The sequence below is a fragment of the Fukomys damarensis genome, unplaced genomic scaffold, assembly GCF_012274545.1.
Source record: "Fukomys damarensis isolate Sample0158 unplaced genomic scaffold, DMR_v1.0_HiC HiC_scaffold_19, whole genome shotgun sequence".
Classification (NCBI taxonomy): Eukaryota; Metazoa; Chordata; class Mammalia; order Rodentia; family Bathyergidae; genus Fukomys; species Fukomys damarensis.
Window position 1 is genome coordinate 36,735,750 of NW_022900931.1, and position 19,424 is coordinate 36,755,173.

The window sequence follows — 19,424 nt, forward strand, 5'->3', positions numbered from 1 at the left end:
GCAGTTCGAATATTTACATTTCTCATATAAGATTCATCTCAACTAAAATCTTTTTATCCAAAGTAATTCAAACAGATTAAGAAGCAGTTTGTGGCATCCCTTCTGAAATCCTGGCAGCTTTGTTAAAACCAAGCATGCTTTAATCCATAACTGGCTTGGTTGTGTGGAAAGGGTGCTTTTCTCAACATTTCCCCACATGTGCCTCAGCTCTGTTTTTCCTCCCAAGGAGTCTGCTGTCCAACCTCACCTGATCGCAGTTGCAGAGAACAGCATGGCCACATCCACCAAGAGGCTGTTCATCTTTTGCCACTGCCAAGCACGTTATTGAAATAGATGTGTGTGTTAAGAACAGTTCTATGGTGGAATGCAAGTGGCCGTTCCTGTCCTGTCAGGACGCCATGCAGTCCCAGGAGAGGGATAACATGATGTGTCTGGTGGACCATCTATGTTGGTGCCCGGTGGTTTGCAAATTGTCGCACAGATTCCTTCTTCCCATTATGTGACCCGGGCTGATATGCAGGAAATTGGTAAGAGAATTTTTTTCTCAGAACTTGAAAACAATGTGCCGTTCTGTCCACTGGTCACAGTTGGAAGGCAGAGGAGCAACATTGCCTTTGGAATACACAGTGATGCCACACTTCACCCCCGATTTCTGGTTAGAGCTATTCAGCCACAGCTCGTGGCAGAACACCTCTTCCCTCCTTGTTTTCACTTTGCACCTCCAACCAGGAGATCCCACCTGAACTGTTTCTTTCTCATGTCCCTGGCTAGTGCTTGCTCCATTCAAAACCATAGACACTCAGTTGTGAATTCTAATTTCAAATGATTATTTAACAGAGTAATTCTTTGAAAATGCATTTTTCCAAGTCTTTCCTTATCCTTTTTAGAAATTATTTTTTAGACAAAGAATCAGTGTACAAGTTCTTGGATGCATGGTAAAGCATCCAACAGGGAACACGCAGTTGACCAAATACTAAATCGTGAACTTCGTTTTTTCTGTTCCCAGGAATGAGTGGCATTCTTCAGACACTAACTGTTTACACACAGTTCCTGACAAGCTGGCTGTACCTCTGCAGCCTGTGCTTTCTGTTCTTTCTTGTTTCTGTGGTCCTGTTCTTTATAACCTTAGGCAGATGGCCCACTTTAATCTATGTAATCCCATCAGCTCCATGCAGGATTTTTAATGCCAAGGAGAGGAGTTTTTGTGGACACCTGCATTCCAGATTTGCCATCAGCACATGAAACTCTTATTACCCGGAGAGGCCCACCTTGGTCACTGAGAAATGCATGGAAAAGCCATGTAAAGGGATGCTGACAACATTTATAGGCCAATTGGATGATTTAGACCATTGCCCCCATCTGTAAGTCTTTAGTTTCCAGAAACTCACCCTTGTGTTTATTTTTCAAACCAAGTTTTCAGGAGAAGGGAGAGAAATTAAAGGCATGACTTACTGCAAAACTAATAATCAACAAGTCATTTGTTTGTGCTGGAATAGACAGATACTGAGTACAAAAGTGTGTTTATTTAAGAGTCACCACAGTAGTGCAACTAAAACTTTTAGGTATAGTGGAAGAACAGCTTTTGGCACAGAAAAATACTTTTCCTGCTTTTTAATATTTTCTTGGTCTCTGAGGTTTGAAAATCTCTTTAAATTGCCTAGAGCCTGGAAAGACCACAATCAGAGTGACCACAGTTGTGTTTTGGAAAGGTGCCATACTGCTTCCCCTCATTGTGGAGCCCTGCCTGGAGCTTCTACCTGGAGTCTTGTGTGTGTGGCTGCTTCTCAGGGTCAAGAGATAATGAAATACAAAGATCTCAGAAGGCCCCATATCATCACTCATTTGCTAGCCACAAGAACCTATAATTCCAATAGGCAAAAAAAAAATGTGTGAATAGATGAAACTGTTGGGGACATATCCATGAGGACTCACGAGTGCATTATCCATAGTGATGCAGTGAGATTTTGATGTTCACTTTTGCAAAAAGACAAGAAAGGTGTAAAAGAAGTCTAAGATCCCAAATACACAAACATCTGATGAATAAACATCCTCTAGACGTCATGCTTGCAGCCAACTTAGCTCTAAAATAAGAAGGTAAAAAAGTTGAAGTCTTTAAGGCTATTAATAGATGTAGTAAGAAAAGTATTTAAATATGGCTGCCCTTTGGAGTAACTTCCGGGAAAAGAGACATTAAATTAGTGAGCAGTCACCGGAGAGATAAATTAAAATGAATGCTTCACACAGGGTGAGCCTAGACAAGGATATTCAATGAGACTCTAGTTTTAAGAAGTGGACTTTTCAAGAGGACTGGGAATTTTATGACTAGTTATAATATTTGCAAAAAGAAATACCAGGGCAAAAAGAAAAGCATTCCTCAGTTAAGAGCACAAGTTAGTTGCATGAACACTTCAATACTGACTTTAATGTCAGGTGGTTGGCTTTTGTTTGGAGGAAAGGAGTTTCAGAGCTTGCCAACAATACTGGAACTTAGCACTGAAATTAAGTTCAACAGACTTTTATGGTGCATCTGCTAAGGATTAGGGATAGGCGGAGATAGTGCAGAAGATTGTCCTTCCTTCAAAGGAATTATAATCTGGGTACTGCAGGCAAAGCTACATACACAGACACACACACACACACACACACACACACACACACACACACACATACCCTTGACCCAAACCACAAAGGGAAAAATATATTAGGTCTCACATTAATGATTATATATGTATATATGCATCATTGTGGTCTTTATAATAACTGTAAGAAGTAACTAAATGGACCAAGTATTGGCTTTGTACTGGAGAGAGAAGAAAAACTAAAGCTTGAACTGGGCCTAATTAGTAGGCTTAATATTCTCCAGGTCTCTCTTTCATGCTGAAGCAACAGAGACACTTCAGGGGCCTCTGTTCTCTTGGCCACCACATGATGGCCACAGCACTCAAATTCTCCAGATAGACCCAGAATGCAATGGGTAGCTTTAATGCACTCTGCTTACCTTACATGGGATTTATTGTCTGTTTGACTTTTCCCTCGCTGACCAGAGGTCAAGAATCCTGTAACCTTCTCTCCCTTTCACCTACACCCTTATTTGTGTTATAGATGAATTATGGCATCAGTCCACTTCCTCCTCAGTGGGAGGGGAATTAGAGCACAGGTACCCATCGCCATAAGCTCATATTCCCAACTCACTGACTTCTCCTTCAATATTTGAGGTGCCAATTGTGTGATCTGACGGCAGAGAAATCCCCTAGGAAAACCTCACACTGTTTGTATGCTGTTTCATTGAAATATTTCCTTTCCAACACTGTCATAAATGTAGGTCAGTCTGCGAATGTACCACCAAGCTGGAGAAAAGTCTCTCTGACTTATGAGCTGCAGTTAGTTTAGTTCCTAGGAATGCCTGGATCCCGAGAGGCAGCACCAACACACATTCTTCCAGAATTACCTCAGCAGCGCTGGGCAGGATCCCGAGCTGAAAGTCTAATTACAATGAAGATTTCAGTGCCAGTGTCACCAGCCAGACAGCTCAAGGCCAAGCCCTCAGACCACAGGAAGGCCCACCCCGAGGAGGACCTGTGTGTGTGTTTGTGTGTGTGTGGATGTGTGGAGAGGTCAGGGGAGGAAAGGACACTTACCCTTGCTCTCTAAAAGAATTTGCCAATAAATATGAGCTGGAAAGAAAATGCTCAATGCATCCAATGCTTTCTGGTGTAGGGAATAAGGTGGGATTTTTCTCCCATTTCCTGCCTTTATTTAGCTTATCGGCCCTGGCCGCTTGCTGAGACAAAGCCTTACCCATCCTATGAAGGGCAGTTCGAATGGTTGGAATCGCCTTTCGTCCACAAAGCCCTTTCTATCACCTTCTACAAGTAATGTCCCTTCTTCTGCGTCTCCTAATACCTCGCTGGTGTCGGGGGTGGCACTTTCTACTTGTAGTCTGTGATTATTGCCATGTAGTCCCATGCGCCCCCCCACCCCGCCCAAGGGCCCAGGGCACATACTTGTGTGTTGAACTGAGTTGGGCATTTTTATCTGAACGCTTGACGGCCTTCAGTTTAATTCAGCGTATTTGGCTTCGACACTATGTCTGGACTTCAAGACACCGCTGTGCGCGTGGGGCCACACCAGTGTGTGCATCGCTCGGGTCTAAGTAAGGGTCAGACCTGGTCTGTGTCTCAGCCCCCTCGTGTGTGAAAGCTGCCTGTGCCCGGGTGATTGCGGAAGGACATGTTGTGAGCGGAGAAAGTCGGCACTTAATTTCTGGACGCTGCGCCACATGCCCGTAATCAAGCTTCTCACGAGGCAAGAGAACCAAAAACACAAGGGCGTACACAGAGTACTGCCTGGTACAGAGTGGCCGTCCCAAGGTATTTTTAATAATACTGATCGATATTTTAGCCACATCAGAGAGTCCTCCTACTGTGATATGCAGGCAGATCAGGTTGTGCTGCCGACCTGCGTCCCCGTGGCTCATCCTTTGTCCGTTCTTCTGTCACTATGCACTCTGCTTTGTCAGGGGCGAGGCCAGGAGCAGAGACGTAGGTGCACAGAGCGGTCCTGTCCCAGGATGTCCAGGGCCCCTGGGCGTGGTCAGTCACGTCAGCCACATTCGCCCCGGGCGCGTGCTCAAGCCCACCCCAGGCGGTGTCTACCTTCTAGTCTTTCACTCGCAGAACCCTTTCCTGGTTCCCGTGGGTGTTGCAGAGTCCTGGCAGGAGAGCCCTGAGCATGCAGGAACCCCTCGGAACGGGTGCTCGCGAATTCTTCGCTAAGAACGCGTACCCGGACTCTTCCCGGAGGCCTTGCACCGGGAGATTTTCATCCCTCTTGAACATAGTTGAGGCTGGTTAGAATTGTTCTAAAATTGAAGCATATTTATTTTTCTCTGTTCAGAAACTCTAGTTCGGTAATGGTTAAAAATTTTTGACTTGACATAAACAAGTAAAACTTATACATATTAAGGGATGTACCATGTGACGTTTCAATCTATGTACATATTGTAATATTTGTATCAGGATAAACATATCTATCTCCTCAGATATTTATCGTTTATGTAGGGTGAAAACATTAAAAATCCTTTTTTTTAGATTTTTGAAATATGCAGTACGTTATCTGTAATCACTCTACTTTGCAATAGCACAGGAGCGCTCCTTCTAATTATGCAGTTAGGCAATTTTTATTATAAAAATTTAAGTTAAATTGTGAGCCAAGTTCCTGGGGCTTATATTTGGCCTTTGCTGAGTACTTGTCCCCTTTCCAGATCAAAGGATTAGACTCAGGTTTTAAATTAAATGTAACTTACAAATAGGCATTCAAAAAATGTTCACTGAAAGCATTAAGTCTCTGAATCTTTCACCATCCAACCAGAGTTCCTGAGTGTCTTAGTTGGAAGAGGGGGCAATGGAAATGTCATTCTGACCACGTTATAAAAGGTTTCTGAGCTAGCCATCCACTGCTTCACATGACACAAGCAATTCTTTGTTTGGAGGTAGAAAAGATTTCACTGGTTGACGTGAAATTATTTGGAACAATCTTTTCTAAAGCATTAAGACTTAAGAAGCCTTCCTCTTTAACTTGTCATGGAGGTTTCCAGTTGCCTTTAGCACTGAACACTTGTGTCCCAGAGTCTCTAAAGCCCCACTGCTTTTTTCATTTTCTCTCTCTTGGTTATGAGGATGTGTTGTGTCCTGGCATGCAGACTTTATAGGTGTAAGCAAGAGGGGACTTGATAATGGAATGTTAGTCTGGTTTTCCTGAATACGCATATATGCAGGGAGAATAAATGCTTTTTAATATTTACCTTAAATGTGTTTTGTAAAATAAGCCAAGTGTTTTCTGATGGGGCACCATGGTTCTATGCATTGCTGTCAACTGAATGCCATTCAGAGCCTGACACTGTAACCATCGCTATGAGGAACGCTGGCCCGGGCCGGGGTCCCCACCCCAGAGAGCCTTCTCCTCCTCCACACTTGGGCTCTGGGACTTCCACCCTGGAATGGTTTGGGTAGTGGGATTCTGGAAGCTTCTCCAGCAGAAGCGCTCACCCAGTAACCTGCTGCAGCGAAGAGCCCCTCTCATTTCTTGCCAATTTTAACAACGACAGCAGATTTCACTATTCAAACAGAACCAGATGGAACTGCAGTTCAAAGACATGTCAGAATTAAATATTTCTTTCTTAATTAGTTGCTTCTGATTTATGCTAAATAAATTAACATGAGAATGGAAGAGTGTGCCATGAATACAGATGCTGCCCAGAGCCCACACAAGCATTATCTTCTTGGATCTGCCCAAAATGATGGAGATCAGCTTGCTGGGGACTTTGTCTCTCTTGCCCCTTTCCTTCTTGTGTTGCTCAAGCACAGAGGCATTGAGAGAAGACAGGCTTTCCCCTGCCTCTGGTCTGCAACAACCTTAGCTGATGTTATTCCAACTGGCTGAGTGAGGCTCATGTCTCTGTTAGGAAAATACATCAGTTCATTCACTTGGAATTGTTTTACTATCAGCCAAGGTTTGTAGCAACCAGTAGTTTTGTTTCCATCTGAAAAATGCTTTGCTTTCAGTGGACTATGGAAAAAAAGGATTAATTCAGGCAATTAAGACTAGAAACAGAATTGATGAGATTCATCCTGTATGTACTGCAACTTTTCTTGTAGTTGGATATTTTTATTCTTTACCAGAATCTTAAAATGCTTACTCATTATCTTTTGCTAAAAATGATCCATAGCCACAGTCTTGTTTTTCAACAGTGTAATCATTTGCAAAATTGTACTTCCTGGTAGCCAACATAAATTTTAAACTGATAAACAAATCAATCCTAAATGGCCACATATCCCTATAATTGTACAAAATATACAGTTTCCAAAAAGAAAAGCTATTGGATTTCATTACTATTGACTAAGAAATCATAAGTTACCTTTAAGTGCTCAAGGATTTAAAATATGAATTGTAGACCCTGGATACACTGGCTCCTTCATAGGCCACTGGTCAGATCTGGGTGTAAATCAGTGCTCAATCACTAATAAGTTACGGTAACTCTGAACAACATGCACATATCACTTTTTCCTTGATTTATTTGCCTATAAAATCTTTCTGGTATGATTGATCAAAGAATTGAAAGGGATCATGCATACAGATTTTACTCTTAAGAAATACATAGAAGTGTTCTATTAATAAAAATAATTTTAGCTAGCAGGATTTTTGTATGTAATACAGTAATAGTGAGAAAACATATAAAGTGAGAGAGAATTACACTACTATCTACTGTATAGACAATTGGTAACTGTGAGAAGCGTCAGAGCCTGCGTTTCAAGAACACAACAGTCGGGCTGTGTGTGGATTAAGCCCACACAACTTAGAGTAGCCATGATGTTCACATTCTCAGACTCTGTCAGAGAACATGTGCTTTATCTAAGGAAATGAGACAATTGCTAAAAAATATTTTCTTTAGCTTATGGTGTCAAGTGATGGATTAAACAGCTCTTTAAGTCACCAGAGACGCTGTACAGAAAATTCAACATAGTCTCTCCCAACCGCCCCCTCAAATTATTTTCCTGTTTTTAATCAGACTTTGGCTCTTTGTCCTTTATTTTTTCAGCCTGCTGTACTGATCTGCCTTGGGAGCATTAAAAGCAGGTAAACATTCCCTTGCCAGCAGTGCCAGCTCAATGGACAGTATTTTATTGAGCAAGACAGATTTTCATTTTAGAAATGAGGCTTTCCACATTATGGCATCACCAATAGCTGGTTATATGTTATTATAGGAAGCAATGATATTCATTTCATGGCTCAGAGGCTGCATGCTGCTGTTTAACCAGCAGTTTGCAAAGATTTGTTGCATGATTTACTACACAATGCTGAAAACGTGCTGCTTTGTCTTCGAGTGATTCCCAGTGAAATGTGTGCCTCTCCTTGCTTCTCTTTATCTGTGGAATGTGTTTCCTGTCATTATTAAGACAATGCTATGGCCATAAAGCATGTGTGGATTGTTTCTGGAAATGGCTGACCACAAAGAACAAGTCAGGGTATGGTAATAACCCTGAGCCATGAAAGGCCCTCGGCACCCAGGACCTGCCACTCCACTCCACTCCTCCCCAGGAGGAGAAAAGCATAACTGATTTCTTCTACTTGGGTCCTTTTGGATCCAAAATGAAAAGCTTGGGAATTCCACTTCTACATCTGCCAACAGTGCCTTCTCTTTGCACATGGGACACAGTGGAAGGAAAACCTCAGTTCAGAATTTTATATTGATATACCATGCCTGGCTAGTATTTTTTTTTTAATCAAGAATCTCTACAGTGCTGAGGGAAATGCATAGGTTGCTGAGCACGTGTTACTTCATTCATTAATCCCCTCCTACTTGCCTCAGCACTTCCGGCCCCCCCTTCTCCCTGGAACATTCTTGCCCTTTGTGTCCACGTATAAGAACCTACCGCATACCCTTCAGGATGCAACATGGACCTAAATGTCACTGAAATTTCTCCAGTTTCCCCTATCTAATTTTTTGATAACTTACTTCCTTTACCTCATTCTGTAATTATTTGTCTGTGTTTCCCACTATTTTGCAGCCCTTTGTATACTAACTACTTGACACAGAACCTAGCAGATAAGCAGCTGAAGGTGCCCGCTAAGTGAAGGTCTGTCAGTTGAGTACCTGCAATACCTGAATGTTCCCAAGTGGCAGACTGACAAAATAGATTTTGCTCTGCTCGCTGTACCATGGAATCCCATTGGGAGACCATTAAAAATGATGATATAGAAAAAATGTATGAGAAAAGAAAGAAAGAAAATGTATGATTAGTATAGAAATACATCCATAAAGAAAAAGGCAGGTTATCAAACATACAGGTAATGTGACTTAATTTATATAATAGCAAAACATACTTGTATAGACTTTGCATAGAAAAAACTCTGGAATGTTATATATCAATGATCATTTCCCGGTGGTGGTTTTATGGGGATTTTCTTTTCTTCTGTAATCTTTACTACATTTTATGAATTTTGAGTGGGCATCTATTGGCTATACAGAAAAGGGGATATTTTTCAAAGAAAAGCATAAAAGTGGAAGAGGAGGTAGAACAAGAATGTAGTAAGATGATTTGAGTGCTAGAGGCAGGAGCTGTGCACAAAACACACTGGGGTCGTGAAAATGACTTAGTCTACTGGGCTAAGAAGGTGAAAAGGTTATTTCTGGTCGAAAAGAAGCAAAGGTTATTTTTAAGGCAAAAAAACATTACCTGTCAAGACAGGCTGCCAGAGAAAGCTTCTGTCAGGTACTACAAATATTTTAATGTGGCTGAAGAATACAGTTGAAGGGAAAGAAGTGCAGCAAAGGTGGATTGAGGTCACTGCCTTGATTACCTGAGAAAGATATGCCAGGAAGAATAGGCTTGTAAAAGCTAGAGCTAAATGAAAAAAGCTGTTCTGGTACCTATTCAGGTTCGTAAATGGGCCAGCAAATTAAACAGACAGAAGATAGATTAACAATTTTTTTAAAAAGTATACAAATTCTGCTGACATTTTTAACTTAATGTCATGGGGGCGTCATAGAAAGGAAGTAAAAACCCAAAGAAGCAGTTAGACTTGGGTATCATATCCCATTTTAACAAAGGGCAATAAAGACTGGAGAAATGACAAAGGGTTTGGGGCTTCTAAGGCTGATAAGTTGTAGGGGAGTATCTGAGGTGAAGTAGTGGTAAATACATGTCATTTCAGTAAAGTTTGTTCTGAAACATTCCTCTCGGTGCTGCCTCTCTGCAGTGATTTGAGAGGCACTGTCCTCCCCCGTACAGGAGCAGAAGTTGAAGCCACCTGCAGAAAGGGAAATATATGCCCTGATCTAGGTGGAAAAAAGCTGGACAGAGAACTTTTCTTGCATCATTTGATTCTCAGTTGCCTTCAGCTCAGAATAATCTTTACACTAAAGTAGCAAATTTGGGAATGACCCCCTCTTAAAATCTTCAGATATAATCACCAAGACACAATCCTCTGGCTCTCCTGACAGACACCAGTATATAAGCCATGACGCTTATAAGGCAGGGCAATCTTTGTGGAGTTTGCCTCCCAGACACTCTCCCGCGTGTTAGGGGTAAGTGTGGGTCGTTTCCCAAGAGAATTCCCCAAAGGCACTTGAAGAGAAAGGACTCTCAATAGGAACTGCCCTGATTTTGCCATGAGAATCTGCAGGCCTGGGGGAGCTGCATCTAGGTAGAGTTCTGGGTGCCATCCGGTTTTAATTGCCTGGGTGTAGGTCCCAGCCCTCATCATGTGGTGAGATTGTCATCCATCTTTGCTAAACCCAGTGGCAGTAATGCTAGGGAGAAAAATGAAATGAAATTTCAAGTATTCCCGTGCGGCAAATAGAGAATCTGCAGAATTTTAAAGCACAGCAGGAAACTTTGTGCGATTATAAGGGGGGTTGCGAATGCATTTCATTGCTGTGGAGAGAAGAAAACATCTTTTTTATGAGTGATTCATGCATGTGCTTTTGTGGGCCTTTGTGTCTAGGGTCTTGGATGGTTTGGGGTGTGTGCCAGTTAATTCCTATCTATTGCTTCTTCCTTGGATGTTAGGATTTCTTGACCCTTCTAGTTCATACCAGTTAACTTCTTCCCTGCCTAGTAACTGAATTTCACTCAACACACAAAATTATAAAAGTAGGGAAAGAGCAGCCATGGAATTAAATTCTAGAGCTTTTCCTAAATGACTCAAACTGAATGATGCACTTTGGGGGGATTCAATTATTTCCAAACTGAAGAGCCATCTATAAGTTTGACGGGAAAGGTTTATTTCAATATCTCTGCCTCACACTCCCTTGGACTTCAAGATTTTAAGGACCCTTCAGCTTGAATGCAGATGTGGTGTTGGCATGACTCAGTGGACAGCCAGGAAAGCACTAAGTGTTCGGAGAGCTTAAGAAAACAGTTGAACTGTTCAGCACAGCCATGTGGAGAATTAGCATTGAGATTGAAGCTTTATGGAATCAAAATCTTCATAGCAACTTTAAAATCACCTGTTTGTTTGAAATCTAGTGAGAGTAACATTCAGAACACCCAGTTAAATGTGAATTTCAAGTAAGTGATTAATAAATCAGTTATTTGTAGAAGCATAGCCTCAAAGATTACATGGAATATAAATAAATTTAAATTATTTCTTTTTTTTAACCAGAAATGCAAATTTAACTACTTTTTTTATTTGCTAACTTGTCAATCATTGATTGCCTCTTCTTTTTGAAATTTGTACATGAAGGGCATAGAAATTTTAAAACATTCATTCAATGTACCATGGCTCGCCTTTGGGAAAATGTACAAATTTCAGTTACCAAGTATGTGCACTTGATGAAAAATGTGTTGAGTAAATATTGTATGTAAATTAAAATTTAAAACATCCAATATCATTCTCCTAAAATGTTAATTTCTACTAAAAAAATCATGCTCCTTTTCTCTCCTAAATCTGGAGGAAGCATGCAGAGCGTAGAATTTACACCCTTTAAATCAGGGAAATGAAATAAAGATGTTTGGTGTTGAATGGTACCCACACCCTTCCCAGAGGAACTCTACTATTGTACTATTGGTTCTTTAAAATTTTTTATCAGTCCACGTTTACAGTGCATAGTGATCACATTCCTCACTGGGAGTTGCGACTTGTAGGCAACTCATCCCAATTCGTTTTTCATCCCCTTTCCCTCCACCCTCCCATCTCATCTCTTGATGTCCTTCCCGTTTGAGAATGATCTGTCTCTCTACTTCCTATTACCTATCTTTCATTTTGCTCTTTGTTTATAGTTTGAGTTTCTCATATAAGACAAACCATGTGATATTTAAGCTTGTCTATGATTTATTTCACTTAAATTAGATTATGGAAATCTACTTTTGTTAGATCATGTAACTTCCAACTGGCTTCATTGCGTGCTTTTTCCCCCCATGTAGCCCTTGATTCAGTTTTAAAGTGAATTGGCAATTCCTTGATTTAACTGCTCCAAGGGCCTGCAGGAAAATGGCAATTCATGAAAGACAATCACCATTCTTCATGAACCAGGCTGTGCATAACATGGAAACTTCAGGTGTTCATGGCCTGTAGGCACTGGAGGGTTAATTGAAATATTGTTTTCTGGAAATTGGGTTGTCATGTAGCAGCTGGGAAGCAAGATTCAGGTGTGGGTGAGGGTTTTGTTTTATTCTGCTTTGCTTTGCTTTTGTTGTTAGTTTCAAGGAAAATGGCCTTCTGTTACCTTTAAAGGTAAATGTTGTACTGGTAAAGTATCTTGTCAATGCTAATCATTTGTATCTTGCAGCTATTTCCTGTATCCTTTAAATACTATTTACCATATTTTGATATGTTTCACTTCTTCAAGCACATTTCATTTATTTCTATGTAACACTAGCCATATAAAGAGGGGAAAAAAAACAATTATAGGAAAAATCAAATAAGTTGATAAAAGAACACTGAAAAAAATTCTGATATATAGAAACTAGTAATGAGTTGTATTTTAAACTTTTGCTTAAATTATTAGTTATGAAAATAATAAAACTTTTAAAATATTTAACTTTACTGGAACTGTCTATAAGGCGTATGAATAAAGTAATTACACAAGGAGTTGAAAGGTTGTGTTAGTCAGCTTTCCAATACTATAACAAATGCTCAAGATAAACAGCCTATAAAGAGAAAAGGTGCACTGTGGCTCATGGTTTTAGAAGTCCCAGCTCACGGTCACCTGGCAGTTGCTTTGCGGCGTGTCAAGGGTTGGAGCAGGTAGCAGAGCAAAATTTGTCACTGTCGTATCCAAGTAGCCCAGCCTGCAGGGGTGCGAGATAAGCTGGGGAGAGTGGAAGCCAGGGAGACCCCAGGTCACATGAGGGACCTTCTCCACTGGACACCTACTGGGACAAGCTCACAAGTCCTGGTAGCTGTTGCCTGGAGACATGATTCTACCCTAGTGAGGCCTGGCAACCCTGCTAAAGGAAGCAAGACTCTGGGAAGACTCAGGGAAAGAGGAAATTTAAAGATTCCCTCTCTTCTTTAAAAATCCTCACTCCATTCCAGGTTCTGTATCTATGGCTCATTTACCAAACCACAGCACTGCTGGTGCTTTAAGTCTGTTTTAGTTGGGCCTGCATCTCGCTGGGAGGAGGGAGGATACTGAAGAGGTTGGGAAATAGGATCGTGTTCAATGTGAATCCTAGCCCAGCCCTCTCCAGTGTCCAGTGTGTGTGTTTGCTTTGTTTATCTTGATTTTCTGTTCATAGAATGGAAAGTATGCTTAATGGCTTAGAAAAATAATGGTGTGATACTGAACCCAGTTTTCACTTCTAAGCCAGGGATCATACAGTCTTGGTTGCAGTGAAGAGAACGTCTCATCTTTCTTCCAGCAATAGGACTCAGCCACGGCAGTTGCCGTCTTTGCCTGTCTGTAGGGACGGATGGGGATGGGCTGTGGATACCTGGTGGAATCAAGCCCAGGCGATCGCGGGTAAATGGAGATGAGCATGCAGAGCCCATTAAAACAGAAGCGAAACACTCCGTGTTGTAGCAGTGCAGGGGCCGCTACTGACCACACTTGTCATTGCGTTGTAGGTGGACCTGGGCCTCCTGCGTTTTGTCACTGCTATCGGAACCCAGGGGGCCATTTCCAAGGAAACAAAGAAGAAATATTACGTCAAGACTTACAGAGTGGACATCAGCTCCAACGAGGATGACTGGATCACCATAAAAGAAGGCAATAAACCTGTGGTAAGTTTTGCTGTCATGCTCAAACACTCCTGTCTTTTAAATGGATGATCAGTTTCTACTTGTTTGTTTGGGAGCTTTCTGTCCAGCCTAGTTTATTTTTAAATTGGCTGAAAATGAAGAGTGCAATTAGAGGTTTAAATCTGACCAAGGGGTCTCATGTTCCCAGACCCAGAAGCCAAGGAGAAATTACATGAGATGTCCAAGAAAAGTCAGTGTCAGCCAAATGAAGTGACAGACTCAGGCGAGAATCACTTTAAACCTCCCAAGGGGACATGGACGATGTGTAGGACAGGCTTTGTCCTCTTAGAACCTTAGGAATTTTGTTTCAGTTTTTTTCTACCTATAATTTTTCATTCCCTTTCATAAACTCTTTTTTTTTTTCTTCCTCTCTGTGCTGGGCTTGTTTTAGAAAACACCTTCTGTGTACCCTGAGTGGCTCACAGACTAATTTGCAAGTGCTTTTGGCTGTTTCTTGTAGGAACACTGAGAACTAAAGGCGGTCACGCAGATGACACACTACCTCCTTACTGCTTCCAACCAGGGAAGCAACTCACACCCTGAGGTGTCCCTGGGTGCTTTGCCTTTTCTCTGTCTGCCTGTTTATTTGAAGTTACACTTGCTCTGGTTTGTTAATCAAAAGATTTTTGAGAATTCATCTTCACTGTTTTCCTAAAATTAAAAGTTTGCCCTGGAGACAGAGTCAAACACAGAGAACTGACAAGGATAGTGGCAAAGATTCAGGTAACTTGACATCAGGAGCTTGGAGAGAAGCCAGTGAACACGTCCTTGACTGACTTTTGAGCATTCCTGGCCTTGGTTTTCTCTTTCTGGGTCTGGAACTGAGAAGAGCCTCCAGAGTATGAAGTGAGAGAGGAACTCTTCATGCCCTTTGACGGACAGCAAGACAGCCCTTCTCACCTGGGCCCAGTAGGGTAGGAGCAGACAGAGGTGGACTGCTGCCCTGTGGGAGGAGGGTTCTGTAAAAGGCAAGTTCGAGGCCTGTCCAGCCCTGGAGGGTGTGGAATCTGTTTTACTGTCTGGGAAAGAAGAAGCCTCACAGTCCACATTTATGGAGATTGGGGAAGACCATTGTGATTCCGCGGGTGGAACTGTCGCAAGCATCTAAAGATTCTGGAGGAGTCTGTACAGGCACTCAAAAGGGCTTCCAGGGAGGGAGGCAGAAAGAACAGGGACGGTTCTGCAGAGATGTAAACCTGACATCTGTCTGAGGACTTTAACCGAAGCTCCAGGACCTGAGCACATCCCACTGGAGCCCAGTCCCTGCCCACCTCCCTTTCTCTGCACCTGAGACGCTCTCTGTCTCTCTTTCCTCCTTCCTCTGCAGCATTGGCCACATCTCAGCAGGAGCAGCCTCCCACTGCCCTCTCTGTTTTGCACAGAACGTGTTCACTTGCACGCTTGTCAGTTTACAATGGGGAGCTCCTTGGTGGGAGCAAAGCGTGTGCCCCTCAAGATGTGCAGAGCACTCCCACCTGACCTGTGAATGGGACTCCTTGGGTGTGAGGACAGTAACATCCAGGGTGCTACCCCTCTTGGCCGCTGGTCCTCCTTTACTATCCAAAATGCTCCCCCAATGGTCCTTTCCAGACAGAGATGCTGACGCAAGCAGGGCAGAAGCTCAAGACCCCACAGGAGGATAGATTCCAATATAAATCATCCCGAGACACATTAGGCTAACCATCTGCTCATTTGACCTCTTCTGGTTGCTTGGGCCATTTGCACCAAATGAAGTTTGCACACCCTCAGCCCCACAGCACTCTGGTTGGGCCACCTGAGGGGTCACGCAGAGGAGCACAACACAGGGAGCACAGAGCACGGGACTGAAAGGCTGCTTCCACATAGGATTTCCCAGCCCAGGGCTGACACAGAACCCAGCAGAGCCGTCACTCCCCCCGGAGCCAAGTGTTCATCAGATGACAAAGTCTCCTCCATCAGAGACCTTGGAGACAGCCCAGCTGCAGCCTCTGTCCTGGCAGAGTGGCCCCCACAGGCCCTGTGGGACACTGGTTCATGCTTGGGCCGTCATTACCTTTGTATTCACATGCTTTGCCTTCCTTGGAGTAAAATGACTCACTTTAAACCAGAAGCCCTGGGAAAGCTGATTTGCAATTAAATATCATTCATCATTCAGTTTTGACTTTGGTCACTAAAATATAATTTTACCAAGAACCCAAAAGGATTAACGTCATTAGTTCGGGTCCAGGATAAGATCTTTCATCAAGGAACAGAGTTAAAAAGGAGAATGCTGCTTAACTTAGAACTGCAGCCAGGAACAAAAACGAGAATTTTACAAAGCCAGACTTTATGCTCCAAAAGCATTTTTTCAAGAGCTCTCGGGACGGCAAAATACTGAGAGTCCCTGTGAAATATCTGCAGGGCTTCATAGGTCCTCTGATAAAGTTAATCATTCTGCACTTTTTACAGTAATAGCCTGTGTCCTTTAATAAATGTCATTCTTGTAACAATGCTTTCAGGGCTGTAGCCTCTCAAAAAAACTGAATAGATGATTAGGACAACATTCTATTTTGGACGTGATGCTTTCTGATTGCCATCGTTTGGATAAATAACGTGACAAGCTATTAACACTGCTTGAGACTTGACAGACAAGCTGAAATTGTGAATAATTTTTGTAAGCATTTTTGAAAGCATTTTTTTAATTTTATTTAAATACCCCAAAAAGTGGTCAATAAATGGTCTTTCCTTTTCCCATCTAGATCTTTCAGGGAAACACCAACCCCACAGATGTTGCTTTTGGCAATTTTCCCAAACCACTGATAACTCGATTTATCCGGATCAGACCTGTGACTTGGGAAACTGGCATATCTATGAGATTTGAAGTCTATGGCTGCAAGATAACAGGTAAGCGCCAGCTGGCGATCAATGAGGAGATCAATACAAAGCTTCAATGCAGGGAGAATAACTTGGTATTAACATGGTCACTTTTACTTGACAGTGAGGAGCATGTGTTTTGGATTTGGACAAATCTGAACTCAAATTCTATCTTGCTACTCACTAGTCTGTTTCTTTGGACAATAAGTTTAGATTTCAAACCCTTAGTTATTTTACCTGGAAAATAGTTACGGCACTGCATGCCACACAGGCTTCTTGTGCTGATGGATGGGATAATGAAAATGAAGAGTTTAGCACATGCATTTGGCGTGTGGTAGGCATTGGCTCGTGGTTCCTCTCCCGTAGGCCGGAAGCTCTGTGAGGGTGAGTTCCATGCTTTTCATCGTTACTTAGTAGATTTACAGTAACTAGCTGCTCCGTGAAATGTTCTCCACTGGCTTTCTCTCATTAATTTTGCAATTCAGAAGGGCCCTCATCAGCTATGGTTATGAGTGTCACCCAGAATTTGGCCTTTTACTCACCAGCCACCCACAGAACTTTCCCTTGGGTGTCATCTATTTATTTGTTGAACGAATATACGGCACCAGTGCTTCCAATCAACTTGTAAATATTTTTTCTAATATTTAAGACTTGTTTTTTAAACATCGAGAGGACTTTAAAAGTCCCCATTCCGTGTGGCGTAAGTGCACAGATTATTCACTTCCAGAGATGAAGAAGGTGATGTACTCAGAGGTGCAGAGGGGAAGTGACTGAAAAAGTCAGCCGGGTCAAAGCGGGAAGTCAGAGAACATCCTACTCTCGTGCTGCTCTGACTTGTTCACTGATTTCACTGTATTTTGTCTTGTTTTGTTTCGGTTTTTGTTTTGTTTGAGGGTGATAGGACTGCACCCTAGGGCCTCTTGCATGCTTGTTAAGCACTCTACCATTGAGCTCCATCTCAGCCTGATTATTTTGTCTTGTGTTTTAAACAGCAGTCCTGTTCAAATTCCTTTCCACTTAAGTAAATGTATCGCAAGCCTCCATTAGAAAAGCAACAACAATCAAGACAGTATTAAATGTGATCTTCATAGTAAACTGCAAAGTTGAAAGACAGAATCAGTCTACTGATAGACTAAGTAAAAGCAAAGAACTGCTGAACTCCTGTGAACTGTGCTTTAATATAATGTTAGTGCACATAGTAAGGGTATTTAATTTTTATCTTTGTCCTCTTGGTATGATTATTTTTAGGGAAAGAAAATATTGACTTTTGGAGGAAAAATTTATCACCTAGGGAATTTTCCACAAACTTACAAGCAATTTGGAGATGACCTAACAAACAGCAAAAACTGCACTTGTTCACAGCAGAGTTCATTTGGGAAAACAAAAACTATCTGATTGCATGCAAAAAATTTATTTATTTCCATTCCAGAGGCAGACTTGTTTATTGTCTTAGGATCTAAGTCTTAAAAAGTTCAAGGCCTTGAAAGTAGGGTGTGAGAAGGGGTTTGGAAGAAGGAAAAATATTGAAAAGTCACATATAACCTTGGCTTTATTTTTGATTAGCAGTTAAATGACAGAAAGTTCTGGGTCATTTCAGAGCATTACAGATTTCAAAGTCTACCCATAAATTTGTAGGAACAAGGTCACCTTGAGGTTCGGGTGGAAATTTCTGCAGCTTTATCTCATATCACTGTATTTTTAAAAAATGAAATAAACTTGCTAGAGACTCCAAGCATGTTAGTCTGAACTCTGAACTCTGAATTTCTAGCCTCTTGAAGATTTACGTCATATTCTTTTAGTTAAACAAAATACTTATTTGAACCAAAATTGTCCGTTTTAATTTTGATAAAGATTTCCCAAGAGGTAATTCTAGGACTGTGAGCAAAGAAGGCAAATAATTTATTGGATTTTTAAAAAATAGCTAGTTACGGCCAGGGATTTAGCTCAGCAATGCCACTGCCTGCCTCACACGTGCAAGGATCCAAGTTCGATCCCCGGAAAAAAAAATAGCTAAATGCCCTAGTTATTGAAAGATAGATGCTTAGGATATTTTAATATTTCAAATTTAGTCTATTTTACAATTCCTTTAAGGAGCCAATTTTTTAATGAGATTCTGCATTTAGATTCTCGTGTCTTAATCATACCCATAATATGCTTTTTATTGTAATTATTTAATCTTACCAATCATACAAAGGGGCTTCCCTGGGACATTTCCACACACGTATGTACCATGCTAAGAGCTGATCCGTTCTCCCTATTATACCCCATCATACCCTCCCGCCGGCTTCCTTCTTCCCTGAAAGTCTGCCCTCTCTTTCTAGGCTTTTTTGTTTAAAGTTTCCTTACATGAGAGAAAGCATGCAATCTCTCTGTGTATTGTTAGTCAACACAAGAAACTCTGGTTCTATCCATTTTTCTGAAAACGCCACTATTTCATTCTTCTTTATGGCTGACTAAGTCTCCACTGCATATGATCACCGTGTGGTTTAATCCATTCATCTGTGGACAGGCACCTGGACTTGCCACTGTCTTAGCTACCGTGAATAACCGCAGTGAACATGAGTATGCAAGTATTTCTTTCCTATGCTGACTTCAATGCCTTCAGAAATATACCCAGATGTGGGGAAGCTGGATCCTATGGTAGAAATATTTTTGTTCATTGAGGAATCACCGTACTGTTCTCTAAAACGGCTCTACTAACTTACATTGCTACCAGGAGTGTACAGGGCTTCCTTTTGCAAACATCCTCATCAGCATTTGATATTTCTGTTAGCTGTTTCTAATAGTAGTAGTCACTTAGTGTAATTCTTTTAATTTTTTTTTTTTTTTTTTTTTTTTTTTTTTTT

The 19,424-nt window shown here is 41.7% G+C and overlaps 1 protein-coding gene across 1 annotated transcript in view; it reads left to right on the forward strand.

The window, feature by feature from the left end:
* Positions 1-19,424, forward strand: part of Nrp1 (neuropilin 1) — a 141,489-nt gene that overhangs the window by 86,804 nt on the left and 35,261 nt on the right. Inside the window, exons 7-8 of the mRNA XM_019206154.2 lie at positions 13,573-13,728; positions 16,464-16,608. Coding sequence (XP_019061699.2) covers positions 13,573-13,728; positions 16,464-16,608 — 301 coding nt within the window. The remainder of the gene's footprint in view (positions 1-13,572; positions 13,729-16,463; positions 16,609-19,424) is intronic.